Below are 18,452 nucleotides of genomic sequence, written 5' to 3' on the forward strand. Positions count from 1 at the left end.
CTTCCTACCCCCATCCTGGGAAGTAGTCACGACAGACGCGAGTCTGTCAGGGTGGGGAGCGGTTTTTCTCCACCACAGGGCTCAGGGTACGTGGACCCAGCAAGAGTCCTCGCTTCAGAGCAACGTTCTGGACATACGGGCAGTGTATCTTGCCCAGAAAGCGTTCCAGCAGTGGCTGGAGGGCAAGCAGATCCGAATTCAGTCGGACAATTCCACAGCGGTGGCATACTTCAACCACCAAGGCGACACACGCAGCCGGCAAGCCTTCCAGGAAGTCCGGCGGATTTTGATGTGGGTGGAAGCCACGGCATCCACCATATCCGCAGTTCACATCCCAGGCGTGGAAAACTGGGAAGCAGATTATTTCAGTTGCCAGGGCATGGACGCAGGGGAATGGTCCCTTCACCCGGACGTGTTTCAGGAGATCTGTTGCTGCTGGGGGGTGCCGGACGTCGACCTCATGGCGTCCCGGCACAACAACAAGGTACCAATGTTCATGGCACGGTCTCAAGATCCCAGAGCTCTGGCGGCAGACGCCTTAGTTCAGGATTGGTCGCAGTTTCAGCTCCCTTATGTGTTTCCTCCGCTGGCACTGTTGCCCAGAGTGTTACGCAAGATCAGGACCGACTGCCGCCGCGCCATCCTCGTCGCTCCAGACTGGCCAAGGTGGTCGTCGTGGTACCCGGATCTGTGGCATCTCACGGTCGGCCGACCGTGGACACTACCAGACCAAACAGATTTGCTATCTCGAGGGCCGTTTTTTCCATCTGAATTCTGCGGCCCTCAACCTGACTGTGTGGCCATTGAGTCCTGGACCCTAGCGTCTTCAGGGTTATCTCAAGACGTCTTTGCCACTATGAGACATGCTAGGAAACCAACGTCCGCCAAGATCTACCACAGGACGTGGAAAATTTTCCTGTCGTGGTGCTCTGCTCAGGGTTTTTTCTCCCTGGCCTTTTGCCTTGCCCACTTTTCTGTCCTTCTTTCAATCTGGACTGGAAAAGGGTTTGTCGCTCGGCTCCCTTAAGGGACAAGTCTCAGCGCTCTCTGTGTTTTTCCAGAAGCGCCTAGCCAGGCTTCCACAGGTACGCACGTTCCTGCAGGGGGTTTGTCACATCGTTCCACCTTACAAGCGGCCGTTAGAACCCTGGGATCTAAACAGGGTTCTGATGGTTCTTCAGAAACCACCATTCGAGCCAATGAGAGATATTTCCCTCTCACAACTTTCGCAGAAAGTGGTTTTTTCTAGTAGCAGTCACTTCTCTTCAGAGAGTGTCTGAGCTAGCAGCATTGTCGTGCAAAGCCCCTTTCCTGGTGTTTCACCAGGACAAGGTGGTTCTACGTCCGGTTCCGGATTTTCTCCCTAAGGTGGTATCCTCCTTTCATCTCAATCAGGATATCTCCTTACCTTCTTTTTATCCTCATCCAGTTCACCAATGTGAAAAGGATTTGCACTTGTTAGATTTGGTGAGAGCACTCAGACTCTACATTTCTCGTACGGCGCCCCTGCGCCGCTCGGATGCACTCTTTGTCCTTGTCGCTGGCCAGCGTAAAGGGTCACAGGTTTCCAAATCAACCCTGGCTCGGTGGATCAAGGAGCCAATTATCGAAGCTTACCGTTCGGCTGGGCTTCCGGTTCCATCAGGGCTGAGGGCCCATTCTACCAGAGCCGTGGGCGCGTCCTGGGCTTTGAGGCACCAGGCTGCGGCTCAGCAGGTGTGTCAGGCGGCTACCTGGTCGAGCCTGCACACTTTCACGAAACACTATCAGGTGCATACCTATGCTTCGGCGGATGCCAGCCTAGGTAGACGAGTCCTTCAGGCGGCGGTTGCCCACCTGTAGGAAAGGGCCGTTTTACGGCTCTCTTACGAGGTATTATTTTACCCACCCAGGGACTGCTTTTGGACGTCCCAATTGTCTGGGTCTCCCAATAGAGCGACAAAGAAGGGAATTTTGTTTACTTACCGTAAATTCCTTTTCTTCTAGCTCTAATTGGGAGACCCAGCACCCGCCCCTGTTTTTTTGTGTACACATGTTGTTCATGTTGAATGGTTTCAGTTCTCCGATATTCCTTCGGATTGAAGTTACTTTAAACCAGTTTATAATTCTTTTTCCTCCTTCTTGCTTTTGCACCAAAACTGAGGAGCCCGTGGGAGCACGGGGGGTGTATAGGCAGAAGGGGAGGGGCTTTACACTTTTAGTGTAATACTTTGTGCGGCCTCCGGAGGCATAGCCTATACACCCCAATTGTCTGGGTCTCAATTGTCTGGGTCTCCCAATTAGAGCTAGAAGAAAAGGAATTTACGGTAAGTAAACAAAATTCCCTTCTTTCTTTTTCGCTCCTAATTGGGAGACCCAGACAATTGGGGTGTATAGCTACTGCCTCCGGAGGCCGCACAAAGTACTACACTTAAAAGTGTAAGGCCCCTCCCCTTCTGGCTATACACCCCCCCGTGGGAGCACGGGTCCTTCAGTTTTGCTTTGTGCGAAGGAGGTCAGACACGCACGCATAGCTCCACTGTTTAGTCAGCAGCAGCTGCTGACTATGTCGGATGGAAGAAAAGAGGACCCATACAAGGGTCCCCAGCATGCTCCCTTCTCACCCCACTTTCGGTCGGTGGTGCTTGTTAGGGTTGAGGTACCCATTGCGGGTACGGAGGCTGGAGCCCACATGCTGATTCCTTCCCCATCCCCATTAGGGCTCTGGGCGAAGTGGGATTTTACCGGTCTCCAGGCACAGAGACCGTGCTCCATCCGCAGCCCCTGGAGAAGCCGCTGGATTTGGAGCTGAGTATCGTCAGGGACATGGCCCTGCTCCGTCAAGGTACTCTGTGTCCCCGTTCATACGCGCGCACACCACAGCATTGCTGGGTGTGTTAGTGTGCCGGGGACAACAGCGCTGCTGCGCTTGTGCCATTTCCTCACTTCAGCTTAGCTGAGTGGGTAGACTCAGGGAGAACGGTCGCGCCGGCCGCTGGGACTGCGACGCGGCTGGGACTTGTGGTGCGCCGGGGACTTCCGCGCTGGCCGTGCATATATCACGGCCGCGCTTATTACTACAGTCCCCGGCTTTTGCGGCCTAGTTCGTTCGTTCCCGCCTCCGCACCTGCCAGTCAGGAGGAGGGCGGGACGCTGTACAGAGCATCAGCGCTGAGGGCTGGAGTCGTTTTTACATACTCCAGCCCTCACACCAGGCACAGTAGGACGCAGTTTCCCGCTCTTTGTTTGTGGCACGCCCACGGTCCGCCCCTCTTCACAGAACGCCGGCAGCCATTCCTGCCTGCACGCTGAGCTGCAGAGGGGAGACGGGGAGACCCAGACACGGGATTCTACGGCCTCATACCCGCTGTTCAGCGGGCGGTAAGCATCCCTCAAGGGCTCACCCCCACTTGTGCCGTTTGTATACTGAGTATTTTGTGTTTGCAAATACTTTGTACTGTACGGTCGCTGGTGATTCTCGGCTATATACCCTCCTAGATTACAAGGAGGCAACAGCATGTCGTCCGCAAAACGCAAGGGTGCCAAGGCACAGACATTATATGCTGCCTGTACCGCATGTGGGGCTGCTCTACCGGCAGGTTCCACTGACCCCCATTGTGTGCAGTGCTCGGCCCCTGTGCAACTTGCACAGCCGGGGCCTCTGCTGGACGTGACCCAGGGTGTACCACCTGTGAATGCTGTCCAGGTGACAGGAACAGAGTTTGCAGCTTTTGCTGACAGATTGTCTATGACCATGTCAAAGATTCTTGAAACATTGCAGTCTAGACCAGTAACTCAGACCATGGACACTGTGGCATCATTGCTCCCTGGTCCCCCTCAGCTGGAACACTTCCAAGCTCCGGGGGTGTCACATGCACCCCAGGGTGACGATTCTGACTCGGACGACAGTCCCAGACAACCTAAGCGGGCTCGTTATGAGGGGCCCTCAACTTCGTCTCACTGGTCAGGATCCCAGCGGGACGAATCTATGGGTGATGAGGCGGATGTAACTGATCAAGATTCTGATCCTGGGTCCGCTCTCAATCTGGATACACCGGATGGTGACGCCATAGTGAATGATTTTATAGCGTCCATCAATAGGATGTTAGATATTTCTCCGCCAGCTCCTACTGAGGAGGAGGCAGCTTCACAGCAGGAGAAATTCCATTTCAGATATCCCAAGCGTAAATTAAGCACTTTTCTGGACCACGCTGACTTTAGAGATGCAATCCAGAAACACCACGCTTATCCTGAGAAGCGATTTTCTAAACGGCTTAAAGATACACGCTATCCTTTTCCCCCTGACGTGGTCAAGGGTTGGACCCAGTGTCCCAAGGTGGATCCTCCAATCTCCAGGCTTGCAGCTAGATCCTTAGTTGCAGTAGAAGATGGAGCGGCACTTAAAGATGCCACTGACAGGCAGATGGAGCTCTGGCTGAAATCCATCTATGAAGCTATTGGAGCGTCGTTGGCGCCAGCTTTCGCAGCCGTATGGGCACTCCAAGCTATTTCAGCTGGGCTTATACAAGTCGACTCGGTCACACGTACATCTGCCCCGCAGGTGGCACCATTGACCTCTCAAATGTCTGCATTCGCGTCTTACGCGATTAATGCTGTCCTGGACTCTACGAGCCGTACGGCGGTGGCGTCAGCCAACTCCGTGGTTTTGCGCAGAGCCCTGTGGTTGAGAGAATGGAAAGCAGATTCTGCTTCCAAGAAGTGCTTAACCAGTTTGCCCTTTTCTCGTGACCGATTGTTTGGGGAGCGTTTGGATGAAATCATTAAACACTCCAAGGGTAAGGACTCATCCTTACCTCAACACAGACAAAACAAGCCCCAACAAAGGAGGGGTCAGTCTGGTTTTCGGTCCTTTCGAGGCTCAGGCAGGTCCCAATTCTCCTCGTCCAAGAGGACTCAAAAGGATCAGAGAGGCTCAGATTCTTGGCGGACGCAGTCACGCCCAAAAAAGACAGCAGGAAGAACCGTTACCAAGACGGCTTCCTCATGACTTTCAGCCTCCTCTCCGCATCCTCGGTCGGTGGCAGGCTCTCCCGCTTTGGCGGCATTTGGCTGTCACAGGTCAAAGACCGTTGGGTGAGGGACATTCTGTCTCACGGGTACAGGATAGAGTTCAGCTCTCGTCCTCCAACTCGTTTCTTCAGAACTTCCCCACCGCCCGACCGAGCCGATGCTCTGCTGCAGGCGGTGGCCGCTCTAAAGGCGGAAGGAGTGGTGACTTCCGTTCCTCTTCAGGAACAAGGTCACGGTTTTTACTCCAATCTGTTTGTGGTGCCAAAGAAGGACGGGTCCTTTCGGCCCGTCCTGGATCTAAAGTTGCTCAACAAACACGTAAAAACCAGGAGGTTCCGGATGGAATCTCTCCGCTCCGTCATAGCCTCAATGTCTCAAGGAGATTTCTTAGCATCAATAGACATCAAGGATGCTTATCTTCACGTGCCGATTGCGCCAGAGCATCAGCGTTTTCTACGCTTCGTTATAGAAAGCGAACACCTGCAGTTCGTAGCGTTACCTTTCGGGCTGGCAACAGCCCCTCGGGTCTTCACCAAGGTCATGGCAGCAGTAGTAGCTGTCCTGCACTCGCAGGGTCACTCCGTGATCCCGTATTTGGACGATCTACTTATAAAGGCACCCTCTCAAGAGGCATGCCAACACAGTCTGAACGTGGCACTGAAGACTCTCCAGAGTTTCGGGTGGATTATCAACTTTTCAAAGTCAAATCTAACCCCGACCCAATCACTAACATATCTTGGCATGGAGTTTCATACTCTCTCAGCGATAGTGAAGCTTCCACTGGACAAGCAGTGCTCTCTGCAGACAGGGGTGCAATCTCTCCTGCAGAACCAGTCCCACTCCTTGAGGCGCCTCATGCATTTCCTAGGGAAGATGGTGGCAGCAATGGAAGCAGTCCCTTTCGCGCAGTTTCATCTGCGCCCTCTACAATGGGACATTCTCCGCCAATGGGACGGGAAGTCGACGTCCCTCGACAGGGATGTCTCCCTCTCTCAGGCAACCAAGGACTCTCTCCGATGGTGGCTTCTTCCCACCTCATTGTCAAAAGGAAAGTCGTTCCTACCCCCATCCTGGGCGGTGGTCACGACAGATGCGAGCCTATCAGGGTGGGGAGCAGTGTTTCTTCACCACAGGGCTCAGGGTACGTGGACTCAGAGAGAGTCCACCCTTCAGATCAATGTTCTGGAAATCAGAGCAGTCTATCTTGCTCTGCGAGCCTTCCAACAGTGGCTGGAGGGCAAGCAGATCCGGATTCAGTCGGACAATTCCACAGCGGTGGCGTACATCAACCACCAAGGGGGAACACGCAGTCGACAAGCCTTTCAAGAAGTCCGGCGGATTCTGACGTGGGTGGAAAACACAGCATCCACAATATCCGCAGTTCACATCCCAGGCGTGGAAAACTGGGAAGCAGACTTTCTCAGTCGCCAGGGCATGGACGCAGGGGAATGGTCCCTTCACCCGGACGTGTTTCAGGAGATCTGTCGCCGCTGGGGGATGCCGGACGTCGACCTGATGGCGTCACGGCACAACAACAAGGTCCCGGTTTTCATGGCACGGTCTCACGATCACCGAGCTCTGGCGGCAGACTCCTTAGTTCAGGATTGGTCGCAGTTCCGACTACCTTATGTGTTCCCACCTCTGGCATTGTTGCCCAGAGTGATCCGCAAAATCAGGTCCGACTGCCGTTGCGCCATTCTCGTCGCTCCAGACTGGCCAAGGAGGTCGTGGTACCCGGATCTGTGGCATCTCACGGTAGGACAACCGTGGGCGCTACCAGGCCGTCCAGACTTGCTGTCTCAAGGGCCGTTTTTCCATCTGAATTCTGCGGCCCTGAACCTGACTGTGTGGCCATTGAGTCCTGGATCCTAGGGACCTCAGGTTTATCTCATGATGTTGTTGCCACCATGAGACAGGCTAGGAAACCATCCTCCGCCAAGATCTACCACAGAACGTGGAAGATATTCTTATCTTGGTGCTCTGCTCAGGGAGTTTCTCCCTGGCCATTTGCATTGCCTATTTTTCTTTCCTTCCTGCAGTCTGGGTTGGAAAAAGGTTTGTCGCTTAGCTCCCTTAAAGGACAAGTCTCTGCGCTATCCGTATTCTTTCAGAAGCGCCTGGCGCGACTTCCTAAGGTACGCACGTTCCTGCAAGGGGTTTGTCATCTCATTCCCCCTTACAAGCGGCCATTGGAACCCTGGGATCTGAACAAGGTTCTGATTGCTCTCCAGAAGCCACCTTTCGAGCCTATGAAGGAGATTTCCTTTTCTCGGCTTTCACAGAAAGTGGCTTTTCTGGTGGCGGTCACGTCTCTTCGGAGAGTGTCAGAGCTGGCGGCGTTATCTTGCAAATCTCCCTTCCTGGTGTTTCACCAAGACAAGGTAGTACTGCGTCCAATTCCAGAGTTTCTTCCCAAGGTGGTATCTTCCTTTCATCTCAATCAGGATATCACTTTACCATCTTTGTGTCCGCATCCAGTTCACCAATTTGAAAAGGGTTTACATCTGTAGGACCTGGTGAGAGCACTCAGGATCTACATTTCCCGCACGGCGTCTCTGCGCCGTTCGGATGCACTCTTTATCCTGGTCGCTGGTCAGCATAAAGGGTCGCAAGCTTCCAAATCCACCCTTGCGCGGTGGATCAAGGAACCAATTCTTCACGCCTACCGTTCTGCTGGGCTTCCGACTCCTTCTGGACTGAAGGCCCATTCTACCAGAGCCGTGGGTGCGTCCTGGGCATTACGGCATCAGGCTACGGCTCAGCAGGTGTGCCAGGCGGCTACCTGGTCGAGTCTGCACACTTTCACCAAGCATTATCAGGTGCATACCTACGCTTCGGCGGATGCCAGCCTAGGTAGACAAGTCCTGCAGGCGGCGGTGGCCCACCTGTAAGAAAGGGCTGCCTGACAGCCCGATCGCGAGGTATTATTTTACCCACCCAGGGACTGCTTTTGGACGTCCCAATTGTCTGGGTCTCCCAATTAGGAGCGACAAAGAAGAAGGGAATTTTGTTTACTTACCGTAAATTCCTTTTCTTCTAGCTCCAATTGGGAGACCCAGCACCCGCCCTGTTTTTCTGAGGGTATTTGTTTTTCGGGTGCACATGTTGTTCATGTTAATAACTTACGTTCTCCGATATTGTTTATCGGATTGAATTTGTTTTTGAAACAGTTATTGGCTTTCCTCCTTCTTGCTTTTGCACTAAAACTGAAGGACCCGTGCTCCCACGGGGGGGTGTATAGCCAGAAGGGGAGGGGCCTTACACTTTTAAGTGTAGTACTTTGTGCGGCCTCCGGAGGCAGTAGCTATACACCCCAATTGTCTGGGTCTCCCAATTGGAGCTAGAAGAAAAGGAATTTACGGTAAGTAAACAAAATTCCCTTCTTCTCAAGAAATTTCTGCAGCAAAACTGCAAAAAAAGCGCGAGTAAAAACGCAGTGTGCGCACCGGGCCTAAGCCGGTGGTACTTGTGATTACCCAAACTTGTGACAGGTGAGTTTGAACTAGCATCATATGTTTGAAACAAAGTTGTTTACCCACAATTTTGGAAATGTGCCAACAATTTTGTCTGGCCCATTTTGTCAGTTTTGAGAGAAATTATCTCCAATTTGCCTTTTTTTCAGTGTTTTTGTGTTGCTCCAGTACACACACAGAAAATAAACATGTACCGTATAACAAAAGGTGTAATTACAATAACATTCTGGGAGAAATACTTAATTTTTATGGAACAATTTCAAGGGTGCAACACTTGTGGCCATGAATGTTTGTCTCCTGCACAAATCTCAACCACAACATTAACAATGAGGTCTTGGCCAGCAATCCAGCATAGAAGAGGAAAGGCTGGAACGAATAAGGGGAATATTGTTTTAGCCTGAAAATTAGGCAGTGTTTACATTGTGTTTATGCATCTTTACAGAATAAATCATACTGTGATTTTGGATGACCCTTTTGACGACCCACCAGACCTCCCCATTCCTGATCGTTCCCCAGAACCTAGTAAAGAGCAGTTGGATGTGAGTATTGCAGTGAATCAGTCCATCCATTTATATCTTATTTATCCCCTTTTATGATAATGTTCTAATAATCACCTCATTATAATCCCAGAGTGGCCGTATAGGTGCCGATGAAGAAATTGATGACAATAAGGGCAAGTCAAATGAGGAAATTGAAGAACAACTGGCTGAGAAAGAAGCCAAGACCAGAGCTGTTCTATTGGAAATGGTATGAATATATTATTGAAAAATTAATATTTTTGGTCATACTTGCTATTTTTTTTTTTTTTTTTAGTTGTACCTGTAAGCCTCTCCTCTATGATCAAGCAAAAATTCATCTGTTTACTCCTTAATCACCAGGCCTGTATAATTATTTGCATTGTCAGTTTTTTTGTGTAGTGACCATTAATTTATGTATCACTCAGTGACTTTAGTTTATTTTGTGGGTCAGTACCATTACAGTGGGGCATAGTTATCTATGCTATCACTGCACGCATAAGCCCCCGTCACATTTAGTGACTTACCAGCGATCCCGAAAATGATGCGACCTGATAAGGATCGCTGGTAAGTCGCTGGGAGGTCGCTCGTGAGATTTCAAACAGTCAGACCTTACCAACGACACAGTAATGATACAGGTCGCAGTAGCGACCTGTATAACGATCTCGGCAGTCACTGGGACCCTGTCACACAGTGTCAAACACAGCAATTCGTCCTGCCCAGCAGGACCTCGCCTTTGAAGAATATTGTCCGGTCCATTTGGCAACGACTAGCGATCTCACAGCAGGGGCCTGATCGCTGGTAGGTGTTCCACATAACGAGATCGCTAACTGGATCGTTACTGCGTCAAAAAACGGTGACTCAGCAGCAATCTCGTTAGCGATCTTGTTGTGTGTGTGTGACGGGGCCTTTAGTCTAGATCAGGGGTGGGCAATTAATTTTCCCATGGGGCCGCATGAGAAATCGGGATTGGTTTAGAGGGCCGGACTAATATAATTACCTCAGTTCTACCCAATATACTACATTACTACACCCCCTCCATATACTACACCTGTAATAAACTACACCACTACACCCCTATATACTACACCTGTAATAAACTACACCACTACACCCCTATATACTACACCTGTAATAAACTACACCTGTAATATAGTACACCCCCATATAGTACACCTGTAATATACTACACCTCCATATAGGACACCTGTAATATACTACACCTCCATATAGTACACCTGTAATATACTACACCTCCATATAGTACACCTGTAATATGCTACATCACTACATCTCTATATACTACACCTGTAATTTACTACACCCCATATACTACACCTGTAATATAGTACACCCCCATATAGTACACCTGTAATATACTACACCTCCATATAGCACACCTGTAATATACTACACCTCCATATAGTACACCTGTAATATACTACACCTCCATATAGTACACCTGTAATATACTACATCACTACATCCCTATATACTACACCTGTAATATACTACACCTCCATATAGCACACCTGTAATATACTACACCTCCATATAGTAAACCTGTAATATACTACACCTCCATATAGTACACCTGTAATATACTACATCACTATACCCCCATATACTACACCACTATATACACCTCCATATAGTACACCTGTAATATACTACACCTCCATATAGCACACCTGTAATATACTACACCTCCATATAGTACACCTGTAATATACTACATCACTATACCCCCATATAATACACCACTATATACAACACCTCCATATAGCACACCTGTAATATACTACATCACTATACCCCAAATACTACACCACTATATACACCGCCATATAGTACACCTGTAATATACTACACCTCCATATAGCACACCTGTGATATAGTATACCTCCATATAGTACACCTGTAATATACTACACCTCCATATAGCACACCTGTAATATACTACACCTCCATATAGTACACTTGTAATATACTACTCCCCCATATATCACACACCCTGCTCCCCCATATCACACACACTACACCCCCATATATCACATACCCTGCTCTCCATACAGCCTGCACCCCCATATCACACACACTACACCCCCATATCTCACATACCCTGCTCCACATACAACCTGCACTCCCATATCTCACAAACCCTGCACCCCCCAGATCACACACTACACCCCGATATGTCACACACCATGCCCACACATCTCACCCTGCCTGTACCCCAACTTACCCCTCTCAAACACTCTGCACCCGTTCACATCCTTCTGTCAGTCTGCAGTCCTCATATGCCACTCACCCTGTAGCCCCCTTCCCCCTCTCATGTCCCCTCTTTTCTTATTACCAGTCATGTGTCCAAATCTCTTTTAGGATTCAGTATCTTTGCTTTCTGCCGGCCTCCTGTGTCTCCTCCCACACAGTCACATGGGCGTGACATCATCGCAGGTCCTGCAGGATGGCTTATTCCGTCTGCTGTGCAGGTCTCTCCTGCTGGCCCGATCGCAGTGGTGACCTCTGCGATCGCGGGCGTTACGCCCCTGACCCCATGTACTACACCACTATATACTACACCACTATATATACACAACACCATATACTACACCTGTAAAACTACCCCACTACACCCCCAGTATTAGTTACCAGTCCCGCCCTCCCCCATTGTCCCCTCCTCAGCTTATTAGTCACTACTTACCTCTCCCTTGTTATCGTCCCCGTCCTCAGGCACCCTCCGTACAGGCCCCCCGCTGAGCTGCTCCTCTTATACGGGCCCTGGCTGTGTTGATGCTGTTCTGCGAGGGGCCCCCGCCGCTGCTTCTCTCCGTGAAGGCCCCCGCTGTGCTGCTTCTTCTGCCGGGTGGGAACTTTTGAAATGACACACACAGCGCAGTACTGATAACATCAGAGCGCGCGCGTGTGTCACTGACAAAGTGCCGGCAGGGAACAGAACAGAGACTCCTGCGTTCCGCTGCCTGCACTTACTGTGCGGACCTGCAGGATTTCTCCCTGAAAGACAGGCGGGCCGGTCACAGAGAGTAGGCGGGCCGGATGTGGCCCGCGGGCCGCCCCTTGCCCAGGTCTGGTCTAGATAGTCTTATAGCATCCCAAACATTTCAGATAACTTTTCAAAGTAAGGTGCCATATTTGTGTACATGAGGAATAACACTATTTCTTGCCATTATGTGATTTGTTTCTAATATTTTTCCCATCTTCAGACTCCCTAATTTTCATTTCTATTTTGGATTAATGGGTGCAGACTAACTGCTATGATGTCTCCAATACACATTACCCAGAAGTAGTGCAATTCCTGATTTTTTTTCTGTGTAGCACAGTCTTTTAGAAACTGTATAGTGGACATTATACTTCAGTATTTATATAATGCCTCATTCACTTTTCACAATTTTTTTTTTTTTTTTTTTTAAGGTCGGTGATATACCAGATGCAGATATAAAACCTCCTGAAAATGTTCTTTTTGTCTGTAAATTGAACCCTGTCACCACTGATGAAGATTTGGAGATAATCTTTTCAAGATTTGGAACTATTAAGAGGTATGCTCTTAACATCTAAGGACATAGTTGTACGTCATGGATAACTCACACTAGGCCTGGCGATAGCTTTATTGTGCGCATCTTTGGACGCATGAATAGGAAGTGTGTGTGGCCAGCTGCAGCTCTGACTTCCTCTGGATGTTCAATTCATCCAAATGCGGGGACAGAGAAGCCAGTGCTAATTGGGTGCAGGGCTCACGTGACATATCAGTGTCACAAGACGCCTGGGAAAGCGAGTGCTGACACCGCTGGAGCGGCACCCGAGGTGGGTATAAATGTTATTTTACTAGGGGCAAACATGGTGATTGAGAAGAGGTTGTGCAAGTAGTGGACAACCCCTTTAATAATGAAAGTATACTTTTCTCATAGAGCAATGCTTTCATAATTGTGAGTGATTTCCATACGAAGGCAGAATAGTTCTAAAGCAGGGGGGAGCATTTGACGTCACTATATCATATGTTTCCCCCTACTGTAATAATGTTACAGGAAATGTTGTAAATGCAGTTTTTAATTGTAGAATGGTTTCTTTTTCACCAGCCACTATTCCTTTATTAGCTGTGGTAAGAAATAATATAAAATTCAACAATTTATTGTTTTTATCATGTTTTGGTTTAGTGTATTTGAACCATCAATAAGAAATAGAGTGAGGCTTGTATGGAAAATATTTATTTCTCTATCGTTTCATTGGGGGACACAGGACCATGGGTTATGCTGCTGTCACTAGGAGGCTGACACGAAGTAGACAAAAAAAGTTAGCTCCTCCCTAGCAGTATACACCCCGAGCCGGAGGCGGACTCAGATCAGTTTTTGCTTAGTGTCGTAGGAGGCTGATGTGGGCCGTCTCGGCCCCCCTCAGCCATTTGATTTTTGCGTTTTTTTTCCTTTTTTGCTCCCATTGCTCTCATACCTGTCTTCTCGTTTTCTGCAGGTATCTTCTTCATCACTCATCCTCTCCCATGTTTACTCTGCGGCGCGGCTGGGACTGTTAGTACGCCGGGGACTACCGCGCCGACCGCGCTTATACGTCGGCCGCGCTTATACGTCGGCCGCGCTTATAACTTTAGTCCCCGGCTTTTGCGGCCTAGTCTCATTCTTTTCCCGCCCCCAGGCCTGCCAGTCAGGGGAAGGGCGGGACGCTGTACAGGACATCAGCACTGAGGGCTGAAACATGCTTTGCATACTCCACCCCCCTCACTGTGCACAGTGGGGCACCAGATTCCCGCACTTTCTAGGGCACGCCCACGGCCCCCTCCTCTCCTCAGGACGCCGGCAGCCATTCCTGTCAGCTCTTCTGACGCTGGAGAGGGGAGACAAGCTCTGGGGGACCCAGGCAGGGATTCTGGTGACCACACAACCGCTTTGAGCGGGCGGTAAGCAGCACCTGAGGTGCTGGCCCCACTTGTGCAGAAGTGTACTTATAGATTATATGATTATAGGCTATACTTTACACTGTATGGTGCACGGTTGATTTTTGGCTATATACCCTCCTGGGTTGCTCAGGGGAGACAATAGCATGGCGTCCACAAGAAGCAAGGGTGCCAAAACACAGGCTTACTATGCTGCCTGCGCCGCATGTAAGGCTTCACTACCGGCAGGTTCCACTGACCCTCATTGTGTACAGTGCTCGGCCCCTGTGGCACTTGCTCAGCCGGAGCCTCTGCTAAGGGTGGCCCAGGGGGAGCCACCCACTAACACTGTCCAGGTGACAGGGACGGAGTTTGCAGTTTTTACTGAAAGACTTTCTGAGACTATGGCTAAGATACTAGAAGCTTTGCAGTCCAGACCGGTATCTCAGACCAGGGGCACTGTGGAATCATTGCCCCCTGGTTCCCCTCTGTTGGAACAACAATGTCCTCCCGGGGTGTCTCATAGATCCCAGGGTGAGGTCTCTGACACGGACCGCAGCCCCAGACCGCCTAAGCGAGCTCGCTGGGAAATCCCCTCGACATCATCACATTGTTCAGGGTCTCAGCGGGAGGACTCTCTGTATGATGAAGCGGAGGTAGCTGATCAGGATTCTGATCCTGAGGCCGCTCTCAACCTTGATACTCCTGATGGGGACGCCATAGTGAATGATCTTATCGCGTCCATAAATCAAATGTTGGATATTTCTCCCTCAGCTCCTCCAGTAGAGGAGTCAGCTTCTCAGCAGGAGAAATTCCGTTTCAGGTTTCCCAAGCGTACAACGAGTATGTTTCTGGACCACTCTGACTTCAGAGAGGCAGTCCAGAAACACCGAGTTTGTCCAGATAAGCGTTTTTCCAAGCGCCTTAAGGATACACGTTATCCCTTCCCCCCTGACGTGGTCAAGGGCTGGACTCAGTGTCCCAAGGTGGATCCTCCAATCTCCAGACTGGCGGCTAGATCCATAGTTGCAGTTGAAGATGGGGCTTCTCTCAAGGATGCCACTGACAGACAGATGGAGCTCTGGTTGAAATCCATCTATGAAGCTATCGGCGCGTCTTTTGCTCCAGCATTCGCAGCCGTATGGGCACTCCAAGCTATCTCAGCGGGTCAAGCGCAAATTGACGCACTCACACGTACGTCTGCGCCGCAAGTGGCGTCCATAACCTCTCAAACGTCGGCATTTGCGTCCTACGCTATTAATGCTGTCCTGGACTCTGCGAGCCGTGCGGTTGCAGCCGACAATTCGGTGGCAATACGCAGGGCCTTGTGGCTGCGGGAATGGAAGGCAGATTCGGCTTCCAAAAAGTGCTTAACCGGTTTGCCATTTTCTGGCGACCGTTTGTTTGGTGAGAGATTGGATGAAATCATCAAACAATCCAAGGGAAAGGAAACATCCTTACCCCAGGCCAAACCAAACATACCCCAACAGAGGAGGGGACAGTCGGGGTTTCGGTCCTTTCGGGGTGCGGGCAAGTCCCGATTCTCCTCGTCCAAAAGGCCTCAGAAGGATCAGAGGAACTCAGATTCATGGCGGTCTAAGTCACGCCCTAAAAAGACCGCCGGAGGTGCCGCTACCAAGGCGGCTTCCTCATGACTTACGGCCTCCTCACACCGCATCCTCGGTCGGTGGCAGGCTCTCCCGCTTTTGCGACACCTGGCTGCCACAGGTAAAAGACCGTTGGGTGAGAGACATTCTGTCTCACGGTTACAGGATAGAGTTCAGCTCTCGTCCTCCGACTCGATTCTTCAGAACATCTCCGCCTCCCGAGCGAGCCGATGCTCTTCTGCAGGCGCTGGGCACTCTGAAGGCAGAAGGAGTGGTGGTCCCTGTTCCTCTTCAGCAACAGGGTCACGGTTTTTACTCCAACCTGTTTGTGGTTCCAAAGAAGGACGGGTCTTTCCGTCCGGTCCTGGACCTAAAACTGCTCAACAAACACGTAAAGACCAGGCGGTTCCGGATGGAATCCCTCCGCTCCGTCATCGCCTCAATGTCCCAAGGAGATTTCCTTGCATCGATCGATATCAAAGATGCTTATCTCCACGTACCGATTGCTCCAGAGCATCAGCGCTTCCTGCGCTTCGCCATAGGAGACGAACACCTTCAGTTCGTGGCACTGCCGTTCGGCCTGGCGACAGCCCCACGGGTTTTCACCAAGGTCATGGCTACAGTAGTAGCGGTCCTCCACTCTCAGGGTCACTCGGTGATCCCATACTTAGACGATCTGCTGGTCAAGGCTCCCTCTCAAGAGGCATGCCAGCACAGCCTCAACGCTACTCTGGAGACTCTCCAGAGTTTCGGGTGGATCATCAATTTTCCAAAGTCAAATCTGACACCGGCCCAATCGCTGACATACCTTGGCATGGAGTTTCATACCCTCTCAGCGATAGTGAAGCTTCCGCTGAACAAGCAGCGTTCACTACAGACGGGGGTGCAATCCCTCCTTCAAGGTCAGTCACACCCCTTGAGGCGCCTCATGCACTTCCTGGGGAAGATGGTGGCAGCAATGGAGGCAGTCCCTTTCGCGCAGTTTCACCTGCGTCCTCTTCAATGGGACATCCTACGCAAATGGGACAGGAAGCCGACGTCCCTCGACAGGAACGTCTCCCTCTCTCAGGCAACCAAAGCTTCCCTTCGGTGGTGGCTTCTTCCCACTTCGTTATCGAAGGGGAAATCCTTCCTACCCCCATCCTGGGCGGTGGTCACGACGGACGCGAGTCTGTCAGGGTGGGGAGCAGTTTTTCTCCACCACAGGGCTCAGGGTACGTGGACTCGGCAAGAGTCCTCACTTCAGATCAATGTTCTGGAGATCAGGGCAGTGTATCTGGCCCTAAAAGCGTTCCAGCAGTGGCTGGAAGGCAAGCAGATCCGAATTCAGTCGGACAACTCCACAGCGGTGGCTTACATCAACCACCAAGGAGGAACACGCAGTCGGCAAGCCTTCCAGGAAGTCCGGCGGATTTTGATGTGGGTGGAAGCCACGGCCTCCACCATCTCCGCAGTTCACATCCCGGGCGTGGAAAACTGGGAAGCAGATTTTCTCAGTCGCCAGGGCATGGACGCAGGGGAATGGTCCCTTCACCCGGACGTGTTTCAGGAGATCTGTTGCCGCTGGGGGATGCCGGACGTCGACCTAATGGCGTCCCGGCACAACAACAAGGTCACGGCATTCATGGCACGTTCTCACGATCACAGAGCTCTGGCGGCAGACGCCTTAGTTCAGGATTGGTCGCAGTTTCAACTCCCTTATGTGTTTCCTCCGCTGGCACTGTTGCCCAGAGTGTTACGCAAGATCAGGGCAGACTGCCGCCGCGCCATCCTCGTCGCTCCAGACTGGCCGAGGAGGTCGTGGTACCCGGATCTGTGGCATCTCACGGTCGGCCAACCGTGGGCACTACCAGACCGACCAGACTTGCTGTCTCAAGGGCCGTTTTTCCATCTGAATTCTGCGGCCCTCAACCTGACTGTGTGGCCATTGAGTCCTGGACCCTAGCGTCTTCAGGATTATCTCAAGAGGTCATTGCCACTATGAGACAGGCTAGGAAACCAACGTCCGCCAAGATCTACCACAGGACGTGGAAAATATTCCTGTCGTGGTGCTCTGCTCAGGGTTTTTCTCCCTGGCCATTTGCCTTGCCCACTTTTCTGTCCTTTCTTCAGTCCGGATTGGAAAAGGGTTTGTCACTCGGCTCCCTTAAGGGACAAGTCTCTGCGCTCTCTGTGTTTTTTCAGAAGCGCCTGGCCAGACTTCCACAGGTACGCACGTTCCTGCAGGGGGTTTGTCACATCGTCCCTCCTTACAAACGTCCGTTGGAACCCTGGGATCTGAACAGGGTGCTGATGGTTCTTCAGAAACCACCGTTCGAGCCAATGAGGGATATTTCTCTCGCACGCCTTTCGCAGAAAGTGGTTTTCCTAGTAGCAGTCACTTCACTTCGGAGAGTGTCTGAGCTAGCAGCACTGTCATGCAAAGCCCCTTTCCTGGTGTTTCACCAGGACAAGGTGGTTCTACGTCCGGTTCCGGAATTTCTCCCTAAGGTGGTATCCCCCTTTCATCTCAATCAGGATATCTCCTTACCTTCTTTTTGCCCTCATCCAGTTCACCAATGTGAAAAGGATTTGCACTTGTTAGATCTGGTGAGAGCACTCAGATTCTACATTTCTCGTACGGCGCCCCTGCGCCGCTCGGATGCACTCTTTGTCCTTGTCGCTGGCCAGCGTAAAGGGACACAAGCTTCCAAATCAACCCTGGCTCGATGGATCAAGGAACCAATTCTCGAAGCTTATCGTTCCTCGGGGCTTCCGGTTCCATCAGGGCTGAAGGCCCATTCTACCAGGGCCGTGGGAGCGTCCTGGGCCTTGCGGCACCAGGCTACGGCTCAGCAGGTGTGTCAGGCGGCTACCTGGTCGAGCCTGCACACTTTCACGAAACACTATCAGGTGCATACCTATGCTTCGGCAGATGCCAGCCTAGGTAGGCGAGTCCTTCAGG

At 51.1% G+C, this 18,452-nt stretch overlaps 1 protein-coding gene across 2 annotated transcripts in view; it reads left to right on the forward strand.

The window, feature by feature from the left end:
• Positions 1-18,452, forward strand: part of PPIL4 (peptidylprolyl isomerase like 4) — a 159,921-nt gene that overhangs the window by 74,796 nt on the left and 66,673 nt on the right. For both annotated transcript variants that reach the window (XM_075338233.1, XM_075338234.1), the window contains exons 6-8: positions 8,926-9,022; positions 9,114-9,230; positions 12,431-12,555. In XM_075338233.1, the coding sequence (XP_075194348.1) occupies positions 8,926-9,022; positions 9,114-9,230; positions 12,431-12,555 (339 nt within the window). The remainder of the gene's footprint in view (positions 1-8,925; positions 9,023-9,113; positions 9,231-12,430; positions 12,556-18,452) is intronic.

This window comes from Anomaloglossus baeobatrachus, chromosome 3 (genome assembly GCF_048569485.1).
Source record: "Anomaloglossus baeobatrachus isolate aAnoBae1 chromosome 3, aAnoBae1.hap1, whole genome shotgun sequence".
In the NCBI taxonomy this organism is placed as follows: Eukaryota; Metazoa; Chordata; class Amphibia; order Anura; family Aromobatidae; genus Anomaloglossus; species Anomaloglossus baeobatrachus.